At 31.7% G+C, this 20,740-nt stretch overlaps 1 protein-coding gene across 3 annotated transcripts in view; it reads right to left on the reverse strand.

Annotated features, from left to right (window-relative positions):
• Positions 1-11,057: 11,057 nt before the first annotated feature.
• Positions 11,058-20,740, reverse strand: part of LOC139088517 (putative receptor-type tyrosine-protein phosphatase mosPTP-1) — a 140,235-nt gene continuing 130,552 nt past the window's right edge. For all 3 annotated transcript variants that reach the window (XM_070637774.1, XM_070637773.1, XM_070637776.1), the window contains 5 exons: positions 13,303-13,589; positions 12,731-13,144; positions 12,551-12,644; positions 11,925-12,477; positions 11,058-11,861 (listed from right to left, as the gene is read on the reverse strand). In XM_070637774.1, the coding sequence (XP_070493875.1) occupies positions 11,148-11,861; positions 11,925-12,477; positions 12,551-12,644; positions 12,731-13,144; positions 13,303-13,589 (2,062 nt within the window). In that variant the 3' untranslated portion in view covers positions 11,058-11,147. The remainder of the gene's footprint in view (positions 11,862-11,924; positions 12,478-12,550; positions 12,645-12,730; positions 13,145-13,302; positions 13,590-20,740) is intronic.

The following is a 20,740-nucleotide window of genomic DNA, read 5'->3' on the forward strand; positions in this document are numbered from 1 at the left end:
AAGTTCTGAAACAGACTAAAATGTTTCCATGAAGGGGACAACAACTTTAAAAGGGGAATATCAAATAATTGTTGTTCAAAATTTTATTTGAATATCAAACGACAGTTGACATATTCTCAACCTGGAGTGTGCATTTTCAAGTGAATATAGCAGTAACATACGAATTGTATATGGCACTGAAAACTGTACCGTTGTGATACAAAAACAGTGTCGCTATGGTTATGTCTTATTTTAAATTTGACACATTTTCATTATTATTTTTAACGGTCGTTAATGATTTGAATTTTGTTTCTCGAGTTTCGAGTTCTAAAAAAGTGAAAAGGCCCATGTTGTTATTCTGTGAATAAATTTCAAACAACTTAGTTTAATTTTAATTTAATTGATAGAAATTTGAGTGAATCAAGCACGAATTCAATACCGTCGCAAATGGAGCTGCTAGAATGATGCATTGACTTATCTAATAATTTTTGAAGAGTTCAATAAAACTGCTAATCAATGTCAATTAAACTGTTGAAAAGTAATAAAAGTTAAAACTGGGTAAAATCACGTCCATTAGACAAACTGCATCACCTCCTACACTCCAATATGCAAACTCAATACAATCAGAGAGTCAGCTTCAGAGAATCTCATCGAGCACACCGAAAATGAGTAAAAGAGAAGAAAGAAAACAGATCGTTGATGGAAAAAATAGAAAAACAGTCAAGAAGTAGAAGCAAAAAAAAAAGTCGCAAACAACAACATTCGTTCATATATAAAATCTAATTGCAAAGTGGTTTTCTTATTCAGTCAATTTTGAGTGTAAGCGCGAGATAGAACTCGAAAGTAAAAACCATATTTTGTGTCGATTTGCAGCCACACAGTAGTGAAATAAAGTAATATCTGGTTCAGACCTGATAAATTAAGCAACAGCATTTACTGACATTAAGTTACAATTTTGATAGATCAAAAGAGAAAAAAATGAAATTATTTTGTGCAATATTCATTGTTATGTCGGCATTGGTGCTTACGGAAGCGCTTGGAGAAGCATTTTTGAAGAGAATTTTTGCCAGTAGTGGATATCCGAATGGTGTCAGTTATCAAAATTTCAATTATGAAACGACAACAAAGAAAGTGAAAGTTGATAAGCAACGTGGACGATCATTTAAGGAAATTTGTCGGGCAGTGAATCCTGCGCCTTACAGTTTCCCAAATAAGATTCCATATCCATCGGTTCCTATTTGTTAAGTGAATCATGAGTGGTGCAGTCAGAAATTAGATGGTCATTTTGAGGTATCTAGACCAGTGTTGCCCAAACTGTGTGCCACAATATGTTGGAAGTGCCATGAACCACGTACCTAATATAGTTTTGGTCGTGGCCATATCACCAAAGCGTGTTCATGAGAGCAAAGAAGTTTGGACAACACTGTTTTATACAAGAAGTTCGTCTACAGCCAAATGACATCCCTAACCTGACCACGCACCTATATCCTATGTGAATTATGAATTACATTCCATCGAATCTTTTACAATTGTGATTGTAGTTTGATAAGCTGAATAGAATATAAGAGAGAGAATATTGTGGCATTGTTTACAGGCCTCAGATCAATCGACATAATATTTATACAATAACTGATAAGAACTTCCATTATACTTTACATTCCTTAGATTTTAATTCAATATGTTGAACCATAATTACTATAATTATGATGAGATTACTATGACTCGTGTGAAGAAATTTTTTTGTTTTTGTTGTGATTCTTTCGATCTGTGTGGGGTGATCAAGTGAACGTGCCTTAAAAAATATCATGTGCCATTTAAATTTCATAATTTCGCGCTCTAAATAAGTCGAAGAATTTGATCTAAGCAATTTTTGAGACAGATTTAGGACATTTAATCAAGTAATCATTTGAAAATATTTAAATTGAAAAACAGACTTTATTATTTAATGAGAATAGTCATTGAGTTAGTTCGTTGTAATTAGCAACACTACAAGGTGATGCTGATAATGTCTAGCGAGACTTGTGAAACACTTGTCAAGAAATGCTGATTTAATCGATTATGAGGAATAGAAAGCATGCAAAATATTGAAGATTTTGCAAAGTCATTCTATTTACATTTTTGTTGTGTTTTAATCCTTTAGATCAGGGTTGTCTTAACTGTGTGTCACGGCACTGAGACTGCTCCGACTTAGACTGCATATGACACAGTGTACCGTGGCACACAGTTTGGACAACACTGCCTAAGATGAACGATAATAGCAGTTCTTCGTTTTTGTTGATCTTGAACTGTATTAATCAAATCCTATAAAACGATCATGCTTCAAATAAAGATTATAATACAATAAATATTTCGAAAAAATGAAGATTTCAATAATTTTAACTGAAGAATTCCGGATTAAATCAAAATGTTCTGGAAGTTCCTTTGATTAAAAATACGTCACGTTTCTGATTACGCGAATTAATTTAATTAAATAATATTTTTTCTCGAGAACTTTATTGTTTTGAAACTAAGTACTAGCCTACTAAATACTTTTATATAATCTCAAAATTCATCAATTCTATCTGGAATCTTTAATTATTAGAATGTGGATTTCCCAGAAAAATGTATCATTTAACAAGAGAAATTATATGATGCTGTAATACATTTTGTCACTGACATTCCTAAGAAATGATTTAAAGTTTGTTTATTTTGTATTACGATTTGTCATCTGAAACTCAAATCATTGACCTGATGACCTTTAAGAAAGAAAAAAAGAAAGAAAGAAAGAAGAGAATTGAGAAATTTTACTTTTTTGTCTTCATATCTTGATATCCAGATATTGGTGAGAGTCATAGTTGGCAGGACTTTTGGAATCTTGCAATTTTAAAAAGCCGCTTCCATTATGGACTTGCCTCTAAAAAAAGTAGAGTTGCCTCCACATTGGAGTTCTGTAAACTCTGATTCAGAGTTAAAGGTTTCATAAGTGTACTCGTAAAGGGACCCGTACAAAAAATGAGCAAATTCTTTGTATTTTAAGGTTTAAGAATCTATAGACGAATTCAGATAAAGTTACAACATTTATTAATTGAATCTGAAATTCAAAAATTTAGCAATTATAAAAACGAAATGAATTAAAATTAGGAACAGAGAAAGGAAATTTGATTTATTGTAAATTAAAACTGGAGTGACATATGAGATACCTGCATATATTACGAATGTAAAAATGTTGTATTAAATGAAATACAAAATTCATTGAACTTTGAATTTTCAGAACTTGTTTTTTGAAAAATTTTTATTTTTTGTTTAATTTGGAAAATTTATGAAAAATTTGAAAAAATTCGAAAATTTTAGAATTTAAAAATTTAAAAATTAAAATATGAAAATCTATTTATTAATAAGCAAAATGCTACAACTTTAAAATGAAAAAATCATCAATTTTTAAAACTTAAAATCACTTCACATTGAAAAAATTGAAAAAAGTCTGAAATCTAAATGAAATTTTCAACATTCCTTGAAATTCATAAAAATATAAGTTCAACTTAAGTAATCTCATCATAAATTCCAACTCAAATTTAGAATTCAATTATAATTCCAATAAATTAAATTCAAAAGAAATTTATTTAAAAATTTATTATTTAATTAATTTTTTTTTATCATATTAATGTAAATTAAAACAAAATGTTCAACTTAACTTTTACATAATATTTTACATGTGCTCGCTGTAATTAACTATTTTAAAAATAAACTGTTAATAAATCTTTTATGATAACTTAATGACCATTTAGCCAACCTTGTAGTTTTATATATATATATTAAAAAAGAAGTGAAAAAGTGCAATTTAAATATGTCTTAATTGATTTTTGTGACCAACATGTGCAGTGAATGAAGTCGCTTAGTTTCAAATTGCTTAGTAAGTCATGCTTAGTTGCAGTTTTCGCTTAGTCCAACAATGTGCTGTGAAAGTGGAAAGTGGAAACTTTTAAGTTCTTTAGTTTCACGTGATAAACATGCAAAGGAATCAGTTCAAGTGTGAATCAATAGTGCAGTGTGTGAAGAATATTCAGTGTCTATTTTCAGATATTCAGCAGTTTTCCTCTTTAAATGTACATGGATGAACTGTATGGAGGTTAATCACCTGGGTGGTCTTCGTTTGTGATTCTTCTTTAAATAGCTTTTGGCCTGGTTTGTTGTGTTTTTGGATGTCTAGTTGCTGATGGTAAGTGAGAATACGTGGAGTGATGAGCAGCTGGTCTTCATTATTTTGGTAAGTAAATTGATGATCGTGTAAGTATTAATGTGAATAACACAATTTTGCGGGACCGTTCACTTAGGGGTCGTTCATAGTATGAAGGCATGATAATATGTAATAAACCACATTTTCGTCGCATGCTATATTATTTGATATATTCGTTGTCTTTAGAAAGATTCTCAAACCTTTTTGTCTTTTTAAAAATTACAAAGAATCAAAATTGCTGTTCTTAAACTTTATCTGTAAAGAATTCTGAAAACCACTAAAAATGATATGAGAATGATGAGTTACCAGCTGACTAATTAAGATATCATCCCGGATAGGTGCCATATTGCTGGATTCAAATCGAATCCAATGTCAAACAAGAGTCACGTTTACTAGGGTGACTATGGGAATACTTACGATCAAAAATTCGGTATCAAACCAGATCCTGGCATTGATTTGAATCGAACAAAGAGTCACGTCAGCCAGAGGATGGATCCATTGATCTTTTTGTGCTATTCGGGTATCCTATATAAATCCTGAAATAGAGTTCAAAATCTGAAACATTCCAAAAAAAACAACTTAAAAAACTTTTCAATTTATTTTTTATCATTTTTATTTTACGAATTTATTTTTTAAATTTTTCACTTTTTCTTTATAATAATTTTTTTTTTCTTCTCCTTTTCGAAATTTTCTCATGGTTTTTCTGCATTTGTGTCTGTGTAATGATTATCTTACATATATTGTTTCTGCCACTTATAAAGAAGGATCCGCATTTTTTTTTCATCTACATTGATTATTATAAAGTTTTTTTTTTATTTATTGTATTTTAAATTTTTATTTAATAACATATTTTTTTAGCATTTTTTTAATCCATTTTTTGTGTGTGTGATTCAACTTTTTTCTTTTGTATGTGAGTTTCCATGAACGTGGTACGTAAAGTAAGAAGGATTCTTTTTGATAGTTTTTGTGATGTATTAATGAGTTGTGTTGGTGGAAATTTGGGAAATTGAAGAGATTTTCATTTGACTTTTGTGAATCTTAACTTATATTCAGATCTTAAATTTTGAATTTTTTGAAAAATTCAATTAAAAATTTTCAAAATTTCACAATTTTAATACAAAAATTTTGAAATTTAAACTTCAAAATTTCAAAGCCAACTTGGATTTTGCATGAAAAAATCAATTCGACTTCATTCAAAATTCAAATTGACATCAACTTATTCATTCTCTAATCCATAAAAATCCCATCATTTTCCAGTCCTTCCACCAACACCATTCACTCCATGAGCTAAAGAATCGAGGACGTTTTAATGAACAACTTTTTATTCACTTTTATTTACATTTTTTTACTTTCTTCCTTTTCTTCTCATTATAATTCATAATTTTTTTGTTCTTCATTAAACAAATTCACGTTTTCTTTTTTATATGTATCAATAATAGGAAAAAGGCTTGAGGAGGTACAATTTTTGAATAATCTGAACATTTTCATCGGAATTGTGTTTATTTTCGTTATTAATGCTCGGTAAATGTTGCTGAATATTAAAATTGAACAGATCTTGATTTTGACTTGAATTCAAAAATTTCAAGATTTTTAAGAATTTCAAAAATATAAAAAATTTCAAGAATTTGAAACTTTTCAAAATTTCAAAAAATCTGAAATTTCAAATTCTTTAAAAAATTTCTAGAAATTTAAAATTTTGAAAAATTCAAAAATTTGAAAACTTTCTAAAATTTTAAAATAATCAAAACTTTCAAAATTCAAAAAAATTTAAGAATTTAAAATTTTCAAGATTTTCGAAAATTTGAAGGATTTTAAAAAATTTCAAAATTTTAAAAATTTCAAAATTTTCAAAATCTTTAAAAATTTCAAAAATTTTAGGAGTTTCAATTTTTTAAAAAGAATTTCAAGAATTTCAAGAATTATGAAAATTTTCTAAATTTCAAAATCAGTTTTTATATCTCCAAAATCCTCGAAAATAATTCAAATTATTCAAAAATCGTCCCCAATCCCCATGGGAACAATAGATTCATCATATTTTAAAAAATACATTCTTCATTCTATCTCATCATATTTATGTTGTACTATACAGAAATGGAAATAAATGAAGTATAAAAAAGAGTTTCAGGTGCATTATGAAAAATGTAGGAATAAATTTGTAATAATATAGGTAACTAAGAATAGTACGGATTTTTATATCGTTGCTAGATGAAGCATATAGAGGAATTTGAAAATAAAAATTTCACTTAATTATAGCCCTAAACTTAATGAAAAAAGTGTGTTTTTAATAAATAGTTCCTTCATATCAGTTACAAATTGTTTTTTTTTTCTTCCTTAATTCTCATAAATTTCATATTCTTAAAAATTAAACTTTTTTTTTTCATTTTCTTCTTTTTTCTCTCTTTTTTTACGCATGCATGCTTAATATTCGTTACAAAAAGCAGTTATTTGGAGTTTCTTCACATTAATTGATTAAATTTTCGTTTTTTGGGGAAGTTTGAGTTGATTGACTTGAGGGTGCAAAGATTCATTTTTTTTGTGGGGATCTTAAAAAATTAACTTTTCAGTAAGAAGCCTATAGCTAGAAAATTAAAGGCATAAAATGTGGTCAATCAACTCACGTTCCCTAAACTTCCTTTATTCAATTTGAATTTTTCTTCATTAAATTTTTTAAATATTTTATCTAATTTTTTGTCATTTTGAGATTGTAAAGAAAATGACGTCCATCCAGGAAATGAGATTTGGAGAACTTTTTAATGATTTGCACAGTAATTGTCTTCATACAGTAAAGCTTCGAAGGGCAGATTCTTCTAATAATCATGACTTTTTGTAGGCTTGATAAAAGCTAGATCAAGTCTTCGATCAAATTCGACTAGCTATTAACGGTTTTGATTACTATCCCAATCAGGTATAGAGCAAGCTCTCGAGAGCATTTCCATCATTTCAGTGACTACCCAGAAAGCATACGGCGTAAAAGTGCTGGAAATCCGTTCCTAGAACGAAGTAACTCTGTTCTGAGGAAGGATTTAATTAAATCTTTCCTTAAACTAGAGTTAGGCTGGTTTATCGCATGATTTTCAGCCATTTTTCCGACGTTTGTCTTCCTGGTTAGAAGGAGGACTCCATACGGAACCCTTACTCTATGTGGCTTCCAATTGGCTTTCATATGGATCTTTCAAAGACCAGATCTATGTGTGTTGCAGACAAAGAGCATGCTCTCAAGATCAGAGTATGCTAAGAAAACATGCTCATCTAGTATATTTAAGGTTAAACATCTCTCTCGAGCATGATTTTTGCCTGTTAGGGAAATCTACCCAAAAAGTTACCTTCTATCTCTCTTTAATTGATGGACGTCAATTACAAACAAAATCTCAATCCTTAAACGTCAATTTTCGATTTTTTTGTGATTTTCCTTTTTTTTGGTTTTCCTGAATAAATTTTTGCGCGAATAAATTTGTCGCTAAATTTCATTTAACTTCCTTCCAATTTTTTTTTGTAAGTTAAGTTTTAACTTCTTTTAACTATTTATACGAACATCTACAAAAATCCTTGACTACATGAAATCATAAATCGAGAAATCACATTGTGATGCATTTTTTTAATTATATTAAGGGACACACGGTAGGGGATTATTTGAGAATGTATCTAATTTTTGCCTAATTTTCATTTTTTTAAAATTTTATCTATTTTTTTGCTTTATAAATTGTCTATAGAGTTCCAGGGGAATCGAGGAAATTTTTCTTCTTTTTTTTGGCACTTTTCTTATATTTTTTTAATGAAAATTCTATCCGTTCAGCATAAAATTTCATTTGGAAATCAACAGCAATTGATTGAAAGTCGATAAATCTTTTATATTTGGATTTAATCCAATTTATATCATCGTAATCAATCATCCAATATTCTATGCTGTTCATGAGCATGATGCGAATAAAACTCGTGACTTTATTAAAGCTTGTCTATGACTTTAAGGTTTTGGGATATTTATGTGATGAGATTTTAATATCCTTATATGAGATTTTTATGTAAAAAAGGCACTCTGCCTTTATTAGGGATGATAATAACCATTTTTATTTAGCAAATTGATGACTTTTGGAACTTAAATTTGAATTTTGAAGCAGCTTTATGAACACATTTTTATGTCCAGTAACAATGTTTTATGGCACTTGGGACTTTTTATGTATTGAAAAGCTGAGATAAGGAAGTTTTGACATTTTTTGAGGATATTGTTCAAAAATGTTAAGCTTTGATCAAATTTTGCTAGGCTAGGCATTTAACTAGGTTGAAATTCAGATGATTTGACCTTAATTCGACAATCATGATCCCTAACTGACAAAGAGACAATTTTTAGGTAGCATAGTGGTATTTCTGTTCCATAAAAGCTTACTAGGGAACCATATCAATTTTCAGGTGTTTCAGAGTTTTCAAGATTGAAAGGTAAAGTCCGAGCTGCACAATGTAGTGGATAGGGTGTCATAACGTCATTCTGATGACTGTCAAACGTTAAAATGACTTGAAGATGCCATTATGGTCGATTTAGGCTCATTTTTAAGATAAATAATGATCGAATTGTGCTGTTCGGAAATGTTTTTGAGACGGGGTCATGATGGATATATCCTGGTATTAAATTTGACGATTTTGGTCATTTCCACTCATTTGTCTCAATCTCGAGAATTGGTAGAAGAAGTCATGTCCCTAAGAGAGGAGTGACTATAGTCAACCTTCCTTGGTTCCTCCTATCGATAGGTTAGGACAGTGATGAGTAACCTGTGAGCCACGGCACACTAGTCTTTAGGCATTCATTAGGTATTGATGCTCTTTACATCCAACTTTTGACTGCAAACCCCTTAGATTCTCAATATAAATTCAATCAATCAGCACTTTGATTTCCAAAATGAAATTCCACCTTACATCCAGAACACATAATTTTATAGTTCGTAGTTCGACAAAAGAAAGTCAACATTAGAGGAAGCAGATAAGAAAGAAAAATACTGAACGTGTTGCAGAGTAAATTTTTCTGTTGTGCGATTGCCATTAATTTCCAACTTGTGTCGCGTGTGTGTGTCTGTGTTATTCGAAAGAAGCAAAAGAAATTTTTGCACTAAATAGACATTCTGACCATGATTATGAATAATTTTACTTCTTTTAAATCCATTATTATTTTTTCATTCATTTTTTTTTTCTTTATACGTGTAAAAAACAGTCTTTGAGTATTTTTTTTTTAATAAAAAAATTTCCTAAAGCAGTATCAAATATGATTATATATGATGTATACTGCATAAAATATGACATTAACATTATGCTCATTTATGTTAAAAATTATATGCGAGAAGATAATGAGAAAAATTTACAAAACGAAAATATTTTTGTGCTATGATTTTTTTCATTGTTGCACCAGATGTGGGTGGGGTATTTATGGTAGATGATTGGACTGCAGGTGGTGTAGTTAGGCGCACTGGGGCTTATTCACAGGGCAGGGATGTGTTGGGTGTCAATTCCCATCACTTTTTGGAACGATTCTTCAATTTGTTAGGAGCTTTCGAGACAAAAATCCCAAACCCCACTCTAGAGGGGTCATAATACTTCCCTCCCTAAACTACCCCACCCCCAGCACTCATTATTAGCCGGTTTGTATGAACTATGAAATTTCTCCTATTAACGGCACAATATGCATTAAATTTCAAATCTCGCCATAAAAATGGCACAAAATCAGCCATATTGTAGCCATTGGAGCACTCCAACAAATCTTTGCATCAACAAGTGAAGCAATAGTACGACGTGTTGTTAGAGTATGTAACTCTAATGAACTATAGTCGAAAGATCTAGTTAATTATTATTTTTAGTTATAATTAGTTAATGAAGTTTCATAGCTTTTACACTGTCTTCTTTCTAGGATTTGCTGAAATTAGATGTGCATAGATGTATAGATGCAAAAATGCAGTCTTTTCCTGGTGCAAATGCCTGTACATCTGAATGCGCATCTAGAACAATAGAAACTGTTGGCCAGCGCATCTTATGGAACCCTACTTCTTTTAAGTCAAATTACATCAGAAAAACCTCAGTACACCCTCAGACCCCCTCCCCATGTCCCATATGTCTCCTCCCTATGAGGATAGGGGCTTCCTATCTCTAAACCTTCAATATTCGTAATTCATGACTGAATCTCTTTTTTCAGCGAATTTAGATAAGCTTTTTTTGACAAAAAAATTGTAGATAAAAGCTTTAGTAAATAAAGCAGCTGTGACTTAATGCCACGTTCATATTTGATGATTTTTCGAGGAACTCTCTTCGTTGATTCTTTTTTTTATGTCACGTATTTTGTGACTTTTTTTTTGACTAGATAAATTGAGTCATTTTCGGAAAACTTTACCATCCATTCAGCATAGAAATTTTTGAGATTTTGAGAGGAAATGAAAAGGAAATTGCCTATTTTCTGGCAATTGTGCTTTAAATAGTCGACTGAAAATCGATAGGAACAACTGATGCCTTCAAACAATCCCATAGCAACTATATTGCAGGCCCGAAATTAATAATTAATTCCAATTTCACTGAAAAGCTCAACATGATGTTGCTGCCTTTACGTCGACCTTCAGAATCCACTCATTATCGTCCATTTGTCTACCATAAACTTTTCCCCATAAAATGATTAAAATTTTTAATATTTGTGTATACTTCCTTTTTAAAAACGAATTTACATGCACATCAACTGACTCAATCAATGTCAATGTTGATGATGATAATCGTGACGATGATAAATGATAGAAAGGAGACTTTTTTTATATCCCTTTTGTGGGCGTTTGAGAATGTATTTGTGTATACGTATGTATGTGTGTGTGTGTGGGAGAGATAAAGAGAGAAAGATGAAGAGAAATAAAATCTTGAGATCCTTGAATTATTCATTTTATGTATAATATGTATAACACATTTAAATGCTTGCAATAATCCACTAACAGCACTCATCTTATTTAGTCAACATTAAATTATCCATTGTATCAGATGTTACAACAATTGCAGCTAAATCACCATTCTCACCATCAGATTTCATTTTGACAATTATTGTATTGCCATTACCATTACTTAAATGATTGCTTATACTTCCATTGCTGCATATTTTACTAAATAAATCTGGTGTCTTACTATATAAATCTGGTGTTGCTGTCACAAGTGAATCATCAAATTCGGTCTTGAGTGCTGTATGCTTTAATAATTCGAAGCCACTTGGTGGAAATGTAGCAAGTATTTTGTGTATCATTGCGATATCATTTGGCGTTTGCCAAATGCCAGGTCTCTTGTTGTGATATAATTTTGCATACATATAAATATTTGCCGTCTTATCATATTCAATTTGATGTGCTAACGATGAGACAGTACATAATGTTGCTGCCTCAGCACCACCATATCGATCCATAACAACAATTGGACCATTACGATATCCATCATTACGTTCATGCATTTTAACAAGAAAGTCGTATAAACATTGTGGATTACTAAGATTCGGCCAGTCTGGATTATAGAGCATTCTTACATCCATCTCCGTTCCATCTTGAATTGACTGTATTTTGAATTTTTTTATGACATAGTCATATTGCTCATCGTCACCCTCTGTCGATAATTGTAGACGATAATAATCAGTTTCAATTGTCTCATTCTCATTTGGCCAAAATTGTAGGAACGACTGAAAATAAACAATACTTTATTGTATATTCAGATAGCAATTAATGATTAACAAGGCACTTACCACATCATCGATTGTCGAGAGGCACACGATCGTCTGAACATGATGATCCATTATCATTTGCCAGAAATCTTTTATTGTATTTGATAGTGGATGTTGGGTAACTATAAAATCACGTAAACGTCTAAAACCAAACAGCCATGATGCATTGATAAAATCAGTACCGTCCATGCCAGGTTTTGGTGTTAAATGTGCACGACTTCCCTCTAATGGAAATATCATTCGATTCTTAACCTGATTTACTTGCTTTGTTGCTGACGCTATATGAATTTCCTTCGGTACGAAACTTGTAATGAGCTTAAATTGTTCATCCATATATTCATCATCCATTTCACGTGCCGCAATTTGATCAATCGTTAGATTTGTATTACAACTTGCGATTGCCTCGACAAGTGCGTCGTGAATGAATATGTATTGTTCTTCCGTTTGTACGAGAAAATTTCTCTGCGTACGAATATGCCGAAGGAATCCAAATACATTTAACAGACGTTTGTGTTCAATTTGTTTTAACATTGCATCGAGAACGATGTATGTTCCAGTCCGACCAACGCCAGCACTAAAATACACAAAAAAAAAAGAGAAAAATTGGAAATGACGAAAAAATTTTTTTTTATTGATTTAAATTTTACCTGCAGTGAACTACGATTGGACCTGCATCTTTTGGATTGGCTGTTGATGATTTCCTGACGAAATCGAGTACTGGCAGTGGATGGTCTGGTGTGCCTGTAAATGATTATATTTGGAATTTAGAAAAATTATGCAAATTTGAGCCAGAACAGCTGAATATTGCAAGAATCAAGTCAACTCACCATGATCCGGCCAGTTCGTATAATGATACTGATATACATATTTCTCAGCTGCAAATTGCTTCTTCTTTTTCAGCTTCGTATGACGTATTGTAAATGTTCTGACTGTATATGTTGACATGACTTCCTCCTTTACTAATTTAACTTGAATTACACCATAAGTTTCAGTTCCTTCCCTTGGCCAATACATGTCACATTTTCGTCGTCCACGCTCAACTAAATTCGTGATCATGACAATGATGGCTACACGCTGCTCCCATATCATTCGCCAGAATCCATCGAATGTCGATGGCAACGGTCCCTGTGTTCCAATAAATGCCTTCGATTGACGATATCCATCAATAAAATTGGCATTAATGTAATCGTTTTCCTTCTTTTGACCCGGTACCTTACGTAACTGTACACGCGAATGGTCATCTATGTGTATGTGTAGCAAGGAAAGAGAAAGAGAAATGGAGAGAATTAACACATTAACCCAAAAAAATAAGCAGTATAATTCTATAGAATAGAGGATGTATTATGGAAATGTCCAGGCAAATGGCCCAAGTTCACGCACATATACATCATATACTTACATGCAATGATATTTAAATATCGATTTTTAGATTTGTTGTCGCAATGTTGTGAATGCTCGCTACTATGCTCATCAACAATTGATTCATTCTGGATGATTTCATACTCCTTACTAAATCCAATATCACCATCAGCATGTAATGTCGCTACATGTTTTGGAAAGTCCTCAACACTCACGGGATAATGTATATCACCATCGATATTAATTGGAACTTCGAGATCAACATTCGGCGATGATTGTGAATTATTTGGATCATCCAAATAGTAGTAATTGGAATGGAAGCATTTCCTATTGTCAAAGGGACGAAATAATGATTTAAAGGCTGACCTAAACATCTGAGCCATTGAAACTTTGTAACATTGAGATGCTTGAGAAATACAATCTGTTGATATTATGGATGTATGTAGACACAATCAATAGATATACACTTTATTCAATAACGCAATGCACCAAATAATTGACCGACTCGCTGACTGGAATCTCTTTTTTTATTTTTTCTCACTCTTCTTACTTAAAAACACGACAAAGTTGCAGTCAAGTCTCTCTCAGCTTTATTTTTTTACTCTCACGCTGCTCGCTCACAGCATACAAGTATATACTGAACTTGAGATAAATGAAACGAGTTTTTATCCTTGAGATTCTTTTTTTTTCTGTATATTCCAGTCAGTAGGCAGGCACAGAATCGATTTACTTTTTGTATTCTTCCTCTGTTTTTACTTCTTATTATCTCTCTCACTCTCTCACTTCTTACTTCTAAAGGAATAAAAAAAATTTGTGTGTCCTAAAGTTAGAAACTTTTGACATTGTTCCGTGGGTTGGATTAATGAAAATTTCATCGAAATTTCTGGTCTTGAAGAAATTTAATGAGATTTTCTACAGGCTATTAAGTGCTGTTTTTCATACATTATCGTGACTTTTATTTGATTGGTGAGTCTTGAAGGTGAAAAAATAAATGTTTTTTTTTTGGAATCAGGTGGTTGAATATTGAATATTTGGTTAATACAGTCAAGTGACTTTGTGTGGAAGACTAGATGCATATGAGGTATTCAGGGGGGTGGGGGTAGTTTAGGGTCAAAAGCCACTATTTTTTCCCTTCGTTTTCTTGAATTTAGAGTCTTAAGAGTACCAAAATTGCCTTACTATTTTCCCTGTCACCCTGCACCTGGATATGCTTGGCTACGTATGACTGCCTGGCTATGTCCTTGAGAAAGCCGAACTCAAAATTGTCTCAGATTTTGTATAGAAAAGTCGATCCAAGATGACTTTTAAATACAAAGTTTACTGAGTTTTAACTCAGAAAAATTGAAAAATTTCTCAATTAATGAATCAACACTGCTTGATTTGGCATCAAAAAATGAGGCAAAAAATATTAAAAACGAATCCAAATTTTTCAATCAAATTTAAGTATGCTGAGAATCGAACTCACGACTTTTCAGAATATTTATCAGATTTCAAATAAAATAATTTTCACTGCATACGAATTTTTAGTAAATCCTCAATATAAACTTCAAAATAAATTCTCAGTCTGCAGTCAAAATATTCAGCAACACCACAAAATAATAAAAAAAAATCAATGATCCCGAACAGCACAAAATATTCGCTAAAGCACAGTCACGTTACCATATTAACGATAAGTCGCATAATTGCCATGATAGCACATTGATGGCTAATTTAGACTAATTTTCCCGAACAGCCAAAAATTCTGCTCTTCACAGAATTGACCTTACTCAATTTTATTGACTGAGACTGCTTATCTAAGGGAGTATACTGATTGTCTTTTTAAGTATTCTGCGAAAAATTCCAATTTCCCGAATAGTGCTGCTCGGCGATAATGTACGAAAAAAATCCCTTAACAACAGCGATAGTTTCCAACTCTTGTCTCAATCTTCTTACTCTTTTCTTTATTTATTTCAAGCACTTCTTTCTTTGTTCCTTTGAACCACGAAACTTGTTAATTTGACGTCACTTTTTTTTTACATATATCTTATAAATATTTTAATGTTTGTATGTCAGCTGTGAGGTTGTCAAACGAGTATATCTCATTTATAAGCAGCACTGCCTCAGTTGACAGTAGCACTATAATATTATTACGATAGTTTTATGACACAACAACATTACACGATATAGTGAAAAATATCCGAGAGCGAGAATCACACAATGTTGATCAATTGACGAAATTAAATGTTAGGGAGGAGAATAAATCTCGACTTTTGATGTCGCACACAGTACGACAGTAGTTTGTAAGTTCAAATTCTTATGATTATTTATTTTTTATGACTTTTTAAGAGGAGAAATTGCGTAGTTATTTGTCAATTTTATAGGTCACACAACCGGCATGATACTAGCGATTGATATCGCTTATCTTATACTCGACATGTTCATTCCCGTACCCGAAAAAATATTCTATTTTTTTCTTCCTCTAATTCCAAAATAACCAAAAAACTGATTTTTTTCAGAAGAAAAAAAAGTAACAAAAAATTGACTTTTTTTCACCGTGTGCCTTAGTACGATTTGAATAGTCAGAAAGCAGAGCATAAACTGAATCGCAAAATCGGAAAGAGAAGAGCAAAAAAACTTATTTATTGAGCAGAGAGTAAGAAAATTGAGAATTTGAGCGAGGCAAGGCACACACCTACAAGCGTGAATGTCAGTGGAATGGAATAAAACACATGCTGTCTCCGACTGAAAATTGTGTACAGTTTAATTTTTGTCGCGCAATTTAATTCGATTGAGAAATGATTTTTGAGTGAAAGATTGAGAGCACTGCTGACTTTACTCTCGAGCATGGAAATATCTCATATTTTTTGTGATACATAATTTGTATATTTAATGTTATTATCTACATAAAGGCTATTAAGTTTCCTGTAATTTATGTCCATTCTTAATTCATTAATATTTATTATTAATATGAACTTTTGAGTTCGAGATCTTACTGATATGCTCTCTGTTATGAGACATGTTTGTGTTCCGAGTAGCACAATGAATGAGGTGCTATGTCAATGAATTGACATCAAGACGTTAAAGGGCCTTGACAAGTGGAACTGAGGGAAATTTCGAATTTGTATAAATAGTGCAAATTTAGAGCCATTTTTCGATGAAAAACAAGGTTTGACCCCCGAATCTCACCACTCCCAAACAGTTGAGGATTTATTCCAGATATATTGACCATAAACTCTCTTTACACTTCTCTTTATACCACTTAAAATTAAATAAATACACACTTTTTTGATAAGATAAAAAAGTCAATAAAAACAAGTCTAAATTGGCTAGCAAAACTCAATGTGCTACAATATTTAATTTGAAGTGACGATCGAGTGGATGTGTGAAGAGTTTCGCTTCTGTAAGACTTTACCTGATAATTTAACATAAAAATTTACTTTGAGAAAAAGCAAAGGTTGCTTTAGAATGAATAGAAAAATTGTTTAAGAATCTAGTAAACTTTGGAAGTTTAAAAAGTAAATAAAATTTTAGTGAGGAATAAGTTTTGGAAGTTGTGCTGTTGAAATTGAGCGCTATTGAATGAGTTTGAGTTATCCTTAAAGTCAGACTGGTATGTAAAAATCAAAATTTTTCAAAATAATTTACAAATTTCAATATTTTAAGTCACAATTTGCCAAATCCATTTAATTTTCACTTGCCAATAAGCAACACCTCATGTAGACAAACATCGATAACTAATGATATACTTTTGAGTCATTAATGCTATCTATATTGATAATAAACACCATTAAAAGTGTGATGCAGAGCTTGAAGTTGACTTGACACAAATGGTACTCAAATGCAGTCCATGAAGTGCTTGACTAAATTTGTTCTGAAATCCATACTCCAGTGGAATTCCCCCCTATTTGGCGCCCTGTCAACTCAAATTCGAACTCTGTGTGCCTTCCAAATGTCTACCAAACACAACCTTACATCACACGAGATCCCCACGTGTCGAACTGCCTAGACTTTTTTCTTACAAAATCCAATTTATATGAACTAACAAAATTTGCAAGTTTTTGCTATAAACTCTATTTGTCGTGCCTCTATGTTAAGTAATAGATAAGAATGGATTTCTGTGAAATCTACTTTTAAACTTCAATTGAACCTTAAAATCTTACGAAAGTCAATTTGATAAAAATATATCAATATCAAGTCTCGAGTTGTTTTTCTTCAAATAGAAGATACTTGGAATCTCTTATTGATTTAAGGAAGTACCGGGAATCTGGTTTGTAGTCTTTAAACCTTTAATCGCTGCTTTATTCTGTTTTCGTGGAAATGATAATTGGAAATTATTTTAAATAAGGTTGATTCTGTTCTTGGTGAAGCTTTGATATGGATTGGATGCTTGCTATTAATTGTGATCCATAGCCTCCCTTAGTCATCTACCTGAAACTGGTTCTATGGCTAGTTACCGCATTCTAACTTCCTATACCAAATGCAATATTGTGCTGAATATCCAATTTATTCAGGCTCTTTAAAGGTTCATTAAGAACGAATTCAGTCAATATTTTATGAAATTTTTTTACATTTTACTTCCAGCATAGCAGCTATGCTTTTAAATCTACATTCCTAACTTTATGTTTAAAAGCTTTCAAATTGAATATTTAATGAAGCTCAAAAGCTTTCAAATTTTTTGAACGGTCTGCAGCACAAGATGAATTAAATACTAATTCTAGAGGCAGTTGTGTGCAACCTGTATGCCGCGGAACAGTAAAAGTGCTTGGAAATGACATGAACCGTATGTCAGGTGCGGTTTTGGTTGAGGCTTACAATCAAGGTTGTCCACAACTGTTCTAAATCCTTAAAGACACTCTTGAACTTTCGGTCAGACATTAATCGACCATGAAAATCCTTCGCAGATCTTCTTTACTCATCACAAAACGCCAATCATCCTTAAAATGACCCACAAAAAGGCTGTCCTTTACAGTCCTTTATTTAATCACAATCAGCATCATTTGCGGAAAACTTTAAACATCAATCAAGGCAATAATTAAATTATCTCCATTCCAGCAAAAAGGCTCGTGTTCTTGTAAATGTCCATTTAAATTATTCAAAAGTCAGCATCCAACATTGTTTGGTCCTAAATATCCTCATTAATTTTCAATTCTACTTTTTTCGTTCCAAATTTTTTGCAGCAACAAAAGGCAAAGTTAAATTTTATGGAATTAATTTTAGAACAATAATGACCTAACGAGTAATATCGTTGAGTATAATACCTTTAATCGTTTTAGCGATTACCTGATAAAATTTAAAGGAAATGTCTTTCCTCTTTTAATATTCTGTTTTTTTATCAGCTTCAATAAATTATGTCATCCGGAAGTGCTTTTTGTTTAGGATCTGATAAAGTTTTTGTCATTAAGATAACTGGGTGAATGGGGGTAGACGTGCGAATGTGGGTGATGATTAGTCATGAATATTGATTAAGTGGAATTTGATGACTGGGAGACGGAAGGTAGTCATAGAGCAAGCCGTTGAGCTATCCATTGAGTCAGTCATAATGTCAGCCATTGAACTAGGTATAAAACGAAGGGAAACGTATAAGGTAGTCTATGGATCACAATTGATCGATACGACCAACGAAGTAAGCAAGCAAGTAAGATTTAGACTTTGATTCTAAAAATCTAACCAACTGTTGGAAATCTTTAAGTTAGAAATCAATCCGATAAGAAGGTTTCCATGAAAAATACTGTTTACTACATTTGGGGTATCTATTCTTGGTATGTCCTTATCAATGCAATGGTCACGCCTAAGTAATAAAAAGCCTAACTAAGTTATTCCATTCTGCCTTACTCAATCAACAACAGTCTATAATTTATCAACCCTCTGATAAACTGCCGAATCCCCCAATCAACCCCCTGGTTGATCCATAAAACCTTTGTGGAATAAATTCTTCAATTTTTTAAGGGTTTTTTGTGAAAAAATCATGAAATCCCCCAAAATTTCAATGCTACTTTCCCTAATAGTCTTCTTGCTACCCTCCTTGACTTTCAAATGATCATAATCACATCCAACTCCAATTCACAAGAACCCGACACAGTCAATATCTGCCAAAAAATTAAACCCCGACACTTATTAAATCTCTTTATGGTTCATAATATGCATTGATTGCAAAAAAATCTCAAAAGTTTTTAATCCAAATCTGTTAAATTTTATTACCCAGCAGACGGGGCAGCATGCACGAATTATTATTATTACTCTTTGAATTTGAACCTCATAAGAATTTTTTAAAAAAAATTAATAATTTTTGCAATTTGCGTCATTAAAAAATAACTGGCAATTTGGCGAAAAAAATATATAAAAAATCTGTCTGGAACAATAGCAGATTGAATTAATAAGAATTAAGTATGATTCAAAATTGAATTGACAGTATATTCTGAATCGACACGTTTATTATTGACATGACTACGTTCGGATATGCATATATATATATATTTTTGTAGTTTTGATTTTCTAGAAAATTTTATAATTAATATTCTAATTGGCTTATATGTAAATGAGGTATTGAGAAGCATTGAGTGTTATGGGTTTAGGATGTGATTTTGCGGATGACAATTCTCTATATTGAGATTAGTTTTCGGTTTAGAATTGGGAGGATTCTTTACTATAAGCGTAGATCTAATATCTGGTGATCTAACAGAAAAAGTATGATTCAGAATGACGAATTCCGAGTGGGACTCGAACCCACGACCTAATATTTCCGGTCGTATGATGCTATCCCTGGGCTATCGGGGGTTACTTGACTGTATGGCGAGGTGTCATATATAAATTATGCAATTTTTGTATATTCTCTTACCACTGTATTTCCAATGATATCCGTTAATAGAGTGACACCAACCACTGTTCCCTCCTGAATACACCCTTGCATAAAACGTCAGATCTGATGTGTCAGCTGCGACAAAGTCATCCCACACTTTAATGATTGTACTTGATAAAATCTATTGACTCATTTGTGGTCATCTGAGAATAATGTCTAAATATTGGGCTGATCAGTAAGTTCACTAAGGTGCCGCTACGTCGCCGTAATTGTCAAATAGAGTCTAGTCAATATTTCCTAACTACCGGATCAAGCCTTAATAGAATTGCAATAAATTTAATAGATTTCTAAATATAAAATCATCAAATCTGTTCCTATTACTTCCAATTCATTCACAAAAAGATCTTCTTATTATTCAGCACTCAATTCAACCGTCAAAATCAATTTTTTTTATTAGAATTTATGACAGTAAGAAGTAGAAAAAATTCCGATTCCTCCTTGACAATGTTGAAATTTTTTTATTATTAGAATTGCAATAAAAATCGCGAATAATAAACATTAATCTTCTCCTTTACTCGAATATTTTGAATTTGATTTGCAATAAATTTCTATAGTATTGAAATTTCTGTCGAATAAATTGAGACAAATAGTGCCGATTTTAAATGTTTTATTTATTGTCACGTCGGTCTGTTGTTTTATTTGA

The sequence above is a fragment of the Chironomus tepperi genome, unplaced genomic scaffold (assembly GCF_022539635.2).
Source record: "Chironomus tepperi strain 1889 unplaced genomic scaffold, CSIRO-AGI_Ctep_v1 contig_163, whole genome shotgun sequence".
In the NCBI taxonomy this organism is placed as follows: Eukaryota; Metazoa; Arthropoda; class Insecta; order Diptera; family Chironomidae; genus Chironomus; species Chironomus tepperi.